This window comes from Salmo salar, chromosome ssa10, assembly GCF_905237065.1.
Source record: "Salmo salar chromosome ssa10, Ssal_v3.1, whole genome shotgun sequence".
NCBI lineage: Eukaryota > Metazoa > Chordata > Actinopteri > Salmoniformes > Salmonidae > Salmo > Salmo salar.
The window spans coordinates 9533373-9543420 of NC_059451.1; the positions used below are offsets into that span (position 1 = coordinate 9533373).

The 10048-nt window shown below is 41.4% G+C and overlaps 1 protein-coding gene across 7 annotated transcripts in view; it reads left to right on the forward strand.

Moving 5' to 3' along the window:
* Positions 1-4011, forward strand: part of camsap2a (calmodulin regulated spectrin-associated protein family, member 2a) — an 87034-nt gene extending 83023 nt beyond the window's left edge. For all 7 annotated transcript variants that reach the window (XM_014215758.2, XM_014215761.2, XM_014215759.2 and 4 more), the window contains one exon: positions 1780-4011. In XM_014215758.2, coding sequence (XP_014071233.2) covers positions 1780-2085 — 306 coding nt within the window. In that variant the 3' untranslated portion in view covers positions 2086-4011. The remainder of the gene's footprint in view (positions 1-1779) is intronic.
* Positions 4012-10048: the final 6037 nt, after the last annotated feature.

Sequence of the window (10048 nt, forward strand, 5' to 3'; positions counted from 1 at the left end):
GGCAGTTAGAACCAAAAATCTCATATTTGGACAGATTTCCACCGGTCTATTGTCCATTGCTCGTGTTTCTTGGCCCATGTAAGTCACTTCCTTTTATTGGTGTCCTTTAGTAGTGGTTTCTTTGCAGAAATTTGACCATGAAGGCCTGATTGACGCAGTCTCTTCTGAACAGTTGATTTTGAGATGTGTCTGATACTTGAACTCTGTGAAGCATTTATTTTGGCTGCAATTTTTGAGGTTGGTAACTCTAATGAATGTATCCTTTACAGCAGAGGTAACTCTGGGTCTTCCTTTCCTGTGGCGGTCCTCATGAGAGCCAGTTTCATCATAGTGCTTGATGGTTTTTGCAACTGCGCTTGAAGAATCTTTCAAAGCTCTTGAAATGTTCTGGATTGACTGACCTTCATGTCTTAAAGTAATGATGGACTGTCATTTCTCTTTGCTTATTTGAGCTGTTCTTGCCACAAATGAACTTTTAACAAGGCACACCTGTTAATTGAAATGCATTCCAGGTGACTACCTCATGAAGCTGGTTGAGAGAATGCCAAGAGTTTGCAAAGCTGTCATCAAGGCAAAGGGTGTCTACTTTGAAGAATCTCAAATATAAAATATATTTTGATTTGTTTAACACTTTTTTGGTTACTACATGATTCCATATGTGTTATTTCATAGTTTTGATGTCTTCACTATTATTCTACAATGTAGAAAATAGTAAAAAATAAAGAAAAACCCTGGAATGAGTAGGTGTGTCCAAACTTTTGACTGGTACTGTATATTAAAAATCCTACTTATCTTAATTTCCATAATTAACAAATAATATAGGCAGTTCATGCAAAGGATTGTTACCTCTAACCAGGATGGCCATTACAAAAATTTCATTTTTGGGAATCAAATGTTATTTTAGCAAACAATTATTGTGATTCATCCTATATTGTCCCAAACATCTTTACACCCTAGCAACAGTTGTGGGATACATACTGCGCACACACACACACACACACACACACACACACACACACACACACACACACACACACACACACACACACACACACACACACACACACACACACACACACACACACACACACACACACACACACACACACACACACAAAAACCCCTTTCCCCCACAAACAACAGTTGTTCCATCCCAGAGCCTAACTCAAGAAAGGACTTGATTTACGAATACTATACAGTTGCAGCTGTTTGAGAATGCATGCAAAATTTAGCAAAAATGGGGAGATTTGATTAACCATTGTCAAGTCCTAGGTGATGGAGATCAGATACACGCCCTTCCCCTTCCCCTGAAACACCCACACGCTGGTGACCATTTTCCCAAGCATCTCTGTGCAGTTGACCTTTGATTATTTTGTGCCACCAGGGCCACAATAATATCCCTCCTCTCTGAATGTCCGAGTGTGACCTCCCTCCCCATGGGTTACTGCAGCTAGTGTTGCCAACACTGCCACTATACTAGGAATATGTTCATAGTGGATCTAATTTTTATGCAAGAGCTGGTCACCATGCTATTATCATTACATTTTTTACAATTGAGTCATTTAGCAGATGCTCTTATCCAGAGCAACTTACAGGAGCAATTAGGGTTTAGTGCTTTGCTCAACTGCACATGGACAAGATTTTTCACCTAATTGGCTTGGGGATTTGAACCAGCGACCTTTCGTTTACTAGAACAACCCTCTTAACCGCTAGACATGTCTGTTGTCTTCTACTATGCTGTATGAGGACAATGACCATTTCTTTGCTCCCTTTTTGCAGGAAATGGAGAAATCCGAGGCCAACAACTTCCTGGTGTTGTTCCGGGATGGGGGTTGCCAATTCCGTTCTCTGTACACGTACTGCCCTGAGACGGACGAGGCCACCAAGCTGACCGGTATTGGGCCCAATCGCATCACCCGCAAGATGATCGAGGGTCTCTACAAGTACAATTCAGACAGGAAGCAGTTCAGCCAGATCCCCGCCAAGACCATGTCTGCGAGCGTGGACGCCATCACGATCCACGGCCACCTGTGGCAAACCAAGAAACCAGCCACCCCGAAGAAAGTGGTACCTGCCAAGCCCTAATAGAACTTGCCGTACACTCCCAGCCACCCCCACCATTTCCCTTCAAATGGAACAGTCCACATTCAATTTGCACTTCACTGTACATATCCATGAGGATTCAGCACCTGCAATGTCAGTTAGATGAATGCATACTTCTGTTTTTGTTGTTTTGTTATCTTGTCATTCCTGTTCATTTTCCTTTAAAATTCCAAACTGGACATGGGGACTCAGTTAAAGATATGCACAACTGGAATGTAAAACACTATTTAGTTAAGAGTTGTAAATGGATATCACTGATGTGTTTAGTACAAGAGATTGTCTGATTTTAGTCATTTTATTACAGCAAGTGTGTGTATGTGGTTTTGTATATGCCAAAAGAGAGACAAAAAAGAAAAGATATGAATGCCATATGTTTTATTTGGCACACTGAAGCACTGAATGTTACTCATCTGTATAGACAGAATTTTGCTTATCTGTTAACATGTGTGGCCTTACGCTTGTTTTGTTTTTGTATGTCAGTGCAATCAGCTCAGAGACTTTTGTATGCTGTATGCTGAGGTGACAACGCTTTTTCCATGTTTTAGGTTCAAATGCAAGCTGATAAGTCTGCATAAGCTATACACAACATTGAGGGCCAAAAAATAAGAGCAGAATACCAACAAGCATACAGCTAGTGTTAGCCACCCAATACATTGCACGACTAGGCCAAGTGTTTTTTTTCCAGCTTATCCCGCCTTTTGGAAAATGTGTTTTAAAGAAAGCATCTTAAACCACACTGTACTTTCTTAATGCTGTGTGTTCACAGCAGGTTTGTGAACTAAAAATAAACATGCGTTTACGTTACCTCCTTTTCAATTGTCACAAAATGGACCAGATTTGGTCAAATGTCTGTTACGTCTGTCTGTAATGATTTAGGCCATTTGAAAATGCTAAGTTTAACTATGGATATAAACCCATGATATAGAATAATTTAATGTTATTAAGGATTGTGATTTAGATTTTGGACTATGAAAATGGACTACAGCCCTAGTTAGGTACCATTACATGTATTATACCATAAACAGTCATTATTGTTGATTCTGTTTTAGTTCAGTCTAAAATCTTTTCAGAATTGTATCATTTTTTAAATTCTCAATGTCAAATTCCTTGTCATAAGTTTGTTTATAGGATACTGCTTGACAGTGAGATTAACACACAGCTTGTGTATTCTTTTATTATTCAGTTATAGAAAAATACAGATGTATTTAATTTGCATTTAAGTATTTCAAGACAATTATGTATCACATGTTGTGGTAGATGCCACACTCATTTGGTAAGATAAAGTACTTTGGTATGAGTACGTTTTTAGAGACCCCACATCTACTGCACACATGGAGACCAGACTGATGTTCGGTAAAGCAAAGATTTTTTCCCCCCCTCTAATAGCTGACTGAAGGCAGAATGTGGCAAAGTTTGTCACTCCAATACGGGTAGAGGCTTCTTACTGTCTCCCACCAGCGTCAACACTTTCCTTTTGTCTATTAAAGTAGCCTCGTCGAGCAACAACTTGTGTAGGTTGGGGATTAAGGGATGAAGATATCACAAACATACAGTACTCCCCACACCCTATACGGTTAAAACATTGGTGTTTGGTTTTCATTGGGGTATATTTATAGAATTACCAAAAGAGAAGTTATGTGTCTCTGGAATTTTGTAGAAAATGATATTGCTATGGGACTACTGTTACAGTCGTCTTATTAGGCCGTTTAAGGCCAAGATTAATGGCTATTTATTTATAAATGAGTGGACATTGTACAGTGTTGCCGTAAATTAGTCTGTCCATCCTCCTGATGAAGCATTGCTTCCATTTTGTTTATCAGACCGTGTGGTGTCATTCAACATATTGCTGAACATTGTAGGTTTGTTTTGTTTCTCTTTTGCATTGAATAAAATGAAGCATGGCCTCAAGTGTGTTGTGTGTCTCAATTGTCATATCAATTGTTTCCCTAGATAATCAGTCGACAGAAACCACGGTCAGTGATTATCTCCTGCTACCTCAGTATTGATGAGGATTGTATTAATTATATGATTATGATTTGTGAAAAAAGGTCCGAAATAATTATATTTTGCTTGCTATGGCGATATACTGCAATAACTAATATCAACCCTTCTTTTACCTAGGGTCTTTAGAAATGATCTGTGCACTGTCTATACCTTTGGGGTTGATTCCGATTTAGGAAATTAGGCCTTTCTTACGCACATCTTTCCAATGCACAGCGAGTAGCAGCAGTGTATCAAAGGGGTGGGGGGGGGCGATTTAATTAATTTGGCGATTTAAGTGGCGATTTAATTAATTTTTCAGCAGTGTTATGGCTTGGGGGTAGAAGCTGTTGAGGTGCCTTTTGGTCCTAGACTTGTATGCATCACTGTGTGTGGAGTAAAGGTTGTCTAGAATGTATTTTTCTCTGGTTGCACATGTGACATGCTGGTAAACATTTGGTAAAACTGATTGTTTGCCTGCATTAAAGTCCCCGGCCACTAGGAGTGCCAATTCTGGTGAGCATTTTCTTCTTTGCTTATGGCCTTATAGAGTTGGTTGAGAGCGGTCTTAGTGCCAGCTTCGTTCTGTGGTGGTAAATAGACAGCTACGAATAATATAGATGAGAACTCTCTAGATAGTGTGGTCTACAACTTATCATAAGGTACTCTACCACAGGCGAGCAATACCTCGAGACTTCTTTAATGTTAGACATCAGCTGTTACCGACAAATAGACACACACCCCCACCCCTCGTCTTACCAGAGGTAGCGTCTCTGTTCTGCCGGTGCATGGAAAATCCCGCTAGCTCTATATTGTCCGTATTGTCGTTCAGCCATGTCTCGGTGAAACATAAGATGTTACAGTTTTTAATGTCCCGTTGGTAGGATAATCTTAATCATAGGTCATACATTTTATTTTCCAATGATTGCACGTTAGCAAGAAGAATGGATTGCTGTGGGAGTTTACTTGCTTGCCTAAGGATTCTCATAAGGCTGCCCGATCTGCGGCCGCTTTTCCTGCGTCTTTTCACGCAAAAAGCATGGATCTGGGTCAGTTCCAGTGAAAGCAGGATATCCTTCTCGTCAGATTCGTTAAAGGAAAAATAATGAATGTGAAACGTCAGCCATGTTCATCAGCACCATCTTTATCATTCATGGTTTCCTCACTCGTAAAGGTGGTGGAATTATGAGGGAATTAAGTCAAGGTCAGAATACATCTCATCTCTAGACATACCTCTGCCACACCTTCATTTTTTTTGATTTCCATCCCAAACAAATAGCGGGTGAATAGAATGCTATGTTCATGCTTAAGTTCAAGGTCAGAATGCGCATAAGGAGAAAAGTGCATAAAAATGGAACTATGGTCCATTTACTCGCGCTTACCTCGGGTCAGAATCGTGGCCATAGGCTATTAATTTATTATCAGAAAATGATATATTTTTCAGGTTGAGCCTTTATGATTACGTCTTTCCTATGCAATTGGTGAATTTTGGCAATCAATGGACTTCCACAGTGGCCCGGTATTGTCTACTACTCCACTGACTCCAATGGCTGAAACATGCACAGTGCACACACAATGTCTGGGAAAGCAATGTCAGGGATGTGAACAGTTACATTGTCATTGTGGTAATTGGAGGTGTCAGAACTCTCCTGTGATGATCTGAAGGATCAGGTTACAGGGGATCCACTCTACAGTTGTGGCCAAAAGTTGAGAATGACACAAATATTAATTTTCACAAAGTCTGCTGCCTCAGTTTGTATGATGGCAATTTGCATATACCCCAGAAAGTTATGAAGAGTGATCAGATGAATTGCAATTAATTGCAAAGTCCCTCTTTGCCATGCAAATTAACTGAATCCCCCAAAAACATTTCCACTGCATTTCAGCCCTGCCACAAAAGGACCAGCTGACATCATGTCAGTGATTCTCTCATTAACACAGGTGTGAGTGGACAAGGCTGGAGATCACTCTGTCATGCTGACTGAGTTCGAATAACAGACTGGAAACTTCAAAAGGAGGGTGGTGCTTGGAATCATTGTTCTTCCTCTGTCATCCATGGTTACCTGCAAGGCAACACGTGCCATCATCATTGCTTTGCACAAAAAGGGCTTCACAGGCAAGGATATTGCTGCCAGTAAGATTGCACCTAAATCAACCATTTATCGGATCATCAAGAACTTCAAGGAGAGCGGTTCAATTGTTGTGAAGAAGGCATCAGGGCGCCCAAGAAAGTCCAGCAAGTGCCAGGACCGTCTCCTAAAGTTGATTCAGCTGCGGGATGGGGCACCACCAGTACACAGCTTGCTCAGGAAGGGCAGCAGGCAGGTGTGAGGGCATCTGCACGCACAGTGAGGCGAAGACTTTTGGAGGATGGCCTGGTGTCAAGAAGGGCAGCAAAGAAGCCACTTCTCTCCAGGAAAAACATCAGGGACAGACTGATATTCTGCAAAAGGTACAGGGATTGGACTGCTGAGGACTGGGGTAAAGTCATTTTCTTTGATGAATCCCCTTTCCGATGGTTTGGGGCATCCGGAAAAAAGCTTGTCCGGAGAAGACAAGGTGAGCGCTACCATCAGTCCTGTGTCATGCCAACAATAAAGCATCCTGAGACCATTCATGTGTTTAGTTGCTTCTCAACCAAGGGAGGAGGCTCACTCACAATTTTGCCTAAGAACACAGCCATGAATAAAGAACGGTACCAACACATCCTCCGAGAGCAACTTTTCCCAACCATCCAGGAACAGTTTAGTGATGAACAATGCCTTTTTCAGCATGATGGAGCACCTTGCCATAAGGCAAAAGTGATAACTAAGTGGCTCGGAGAACAAAACATCAATATTTTGGGTCCATGGCCAGGAAACTCCCCAGACCTTAATCCCATTGAGAACTTGTGGTCAATCCTCAAGAGGCAGGTGGGACAAACAAAACCCACAAATTCTGACAAACACCAAGCATTGATTATGCAAGAACGGGCTGTCATCAGTCAGGATTTGGCCCAGAAGTTAATTGACAGCATGCCAGGGCGGATTGCAGAGGTCTTGAAAAAGAAGAGTCAACACTGCAAATATCGACTCTTTGCATCAACTTCATATAATTGTCAATAAAAGCCTATGACACTTATGAAATGCTTGTAATTATACTTCAGTATTCCATAGTAACATCTGACAAAAATATCTAAAGACACTGAAGCGGGCAAACTTTGTGAAAATTAATACAGTGAAGGAAAAAAGTATTTGATCCCCTGCTGATTTCGTACGTTTGCCCACTTACAAAGAAATGATCAGTCTATAATTTTAATGGTAGGTTTATTTGAACAGTGAGAGACAGAATAACAACAAAAATATCCAGAAAAATGCATGTCAAAAATGTTATGAAATTATTTGCTTTTTAATGAGGGAAATAAGTATTTGACCCCTCTGCAAAACATGACTTAGTACTTGGTGGCAAAACCCTTGTTGACAATCATAGAGGTCAGACGTTTCTTGTAGTTGGCCACCAGGTTTGCACACATCTCAGGAGGGATTTTGTCCCACTCCTCTTTGCAGATCTTCTCCAAGTCATTAAGGTTTCAAGGCTGACGTTTGGCATCTCGAACCTTCAGCTCCCTCCACAGATTTTCTATGGGATTAAGGTCTGGAGACTGGCTAGGCCACTCCAGGACCTTAATTTGCTTCTTCTTGAGCCACTCCTTTGTTGCCTTGGCCGTGTGTTTTGGGTCATTGTCATGCTGGAATGCCCATCCACAACCCATTTTTAATGCCCTGGCTGAGGGAGGGGCCACCCAAGATTTGACGGTACATGGCCCCATCCATCGTCCCTTTGATGCGGTGAAGTTGTCCTGTCCCCTTAGCAGAAAAACACCCCCAAAGCATAATGTTACCACCTCCATGTTTGACGGTGGAGATGGTGTTCTTGGGGTCATAGGCAGCATTCCTCCTCCTCCAAACACAGCGAGTTGAGTTGATGCCAAAGAGCTCCATTTTGGTCTCATCTGACCACAACACTTTCACCCAGTTGTCCTCGGAATCATTCAGATGTTCATTGGCAAACTTCAGACGGGCATGTATATGTGCTTTCTTGAGCAAGGGGACCTTGCAGGCGCTGCAGGATTTCAGTCCTTTACGGTGTAGTGTGTTACCAATTGTTTTCTTGGTGACTATGGTCCCAGCTGCCTTGAGATCATTGACAAGATCCTCCCGTGTAGTTCTGGGCTGATTCCTCACCGTTCTCATGATCATTGCAACTCCACGAGGTGAAATCTTGCATGGAGCCCCAGGCCGAGGGAGATTGACAGTTCTTTTGTGTTTCTTCCATTTGCGAATAATCGCACCAACTGTTGTCACCTTCTCACCAAGCTGCTTGGCGATGGTCTTGTATCCCATTCCAGCCTTGTGTAGGTCTACAATCTTGTCCCTGACATCCTTGGAGAGCTCTTTGGTCTTGGCCATGGTGGAGAGTTTGGAATCGGATTGATTGCTTCTGTGGACAGGTGTCTTTTATACAGGTAATGAACTGAGATTAGGAGCACTCCCTTCAAGAGTGTGCTCCTAATCTCAGCTCGTTACCTGTATAAAAGACACCTGGGAGCCAGAAATCTTTCTGATTGAGAGGGGGTCAAATACTTATTTCCCTCATTAAAATGCAAATCAATTTATAACATTTTTGACATGCGTTTTTCTGTATTTTTTGTTTTTATTCTGTCTCTCACTGTTCAAATAAACCTACCATTAAAATTATAGACTGATCATTTCTTTGTCAGTGGGCAAACGTGCAAAATCAGCAGGGGATCAAATACCTTTTTCCCCTCACTGTATTTGTGTCATTCTCAAAACTTTTGGCCACGACTGTACATTGTGCTCTCTCTCATAGAGGGGTAGAGCCCGAAGTCGACTGTTTTATGCTCGGTCATAAAATACGCTGCCCCTATGCTCTGTAGTATTCGAGATTGGAACGTAAACTGTGGAACACAGAGAGACCCTTGGAAATCAAACGTTTGAATAATTAAACAATGTTTCTATTTTTGAGAATGTGGGAATGGTCCGTGGACACTTAAGGGACAGTCATGTCTAGTGTGTTTCATTTGGTGATCTAATAAAGGACGGGAAACACACACAACTGTATCTTAAAGTGTACATTTCCCAGCTGTCAGGTTTACATCTAAATATTGTGAAACGTATGTGATTAAACATGAAACTATTTGTGAAAAGATATGGGTTTTCATATAAAGTTAACCAAATCAGTGGTCATGCCCACGTGAGCATAGACATTAATTCGGCGTCATGGAACCACCCCTTCTTCCACAGAGTATAAAACCCACTTCCTACTAAATTTACATTAACACAGAACCCAAACTGGCTGCGCGCGTGCGGCGATCATCCGCTATCGTGCCAAATGTATTTTGTTCCCCCACACCAAACATGATCACGACATGCAGGCTAAAATATCAAAACAAACTCTGAACCAATTATATTAATTTGGGGACAGGTCGAAAAGCATTAAACATTTATGGCAATTTGGCTAGCTAGTTTGCACTTGCTAGCTAATTTGTCCTATTTAGCTAGCTTGCTGTTGCTAGCTAATTTGTCCTGGGATATAAACATTGAGTTGTTATTTTTACTGAAATTAACAAGGTCCTCTACTCCACCAATTAATCCACACATAAACAGTCAACCGAATTGTTTCTAGTCATCTCTCCTCCTTCCAGGCTTTTTCTTCTTTGAACTTATATGGTGATTGGCATCTAAACTTTCATGGTATTACCACGATGACCGACAACACAGTTCGTCTTTCAATCACCCACGTGGGTATAACCAATGAGGAGATGGGAGAGGCAGAACTTGCAGCACGATCTGCGTCACAAATAGAACTGACTTCTATTTTAGCCATTGGCAATGCAGATGCTCGTTGACGCGCATGAACACTGTGAGTTCAATAATTGAATAATATAGATTTCTACATTTATTTT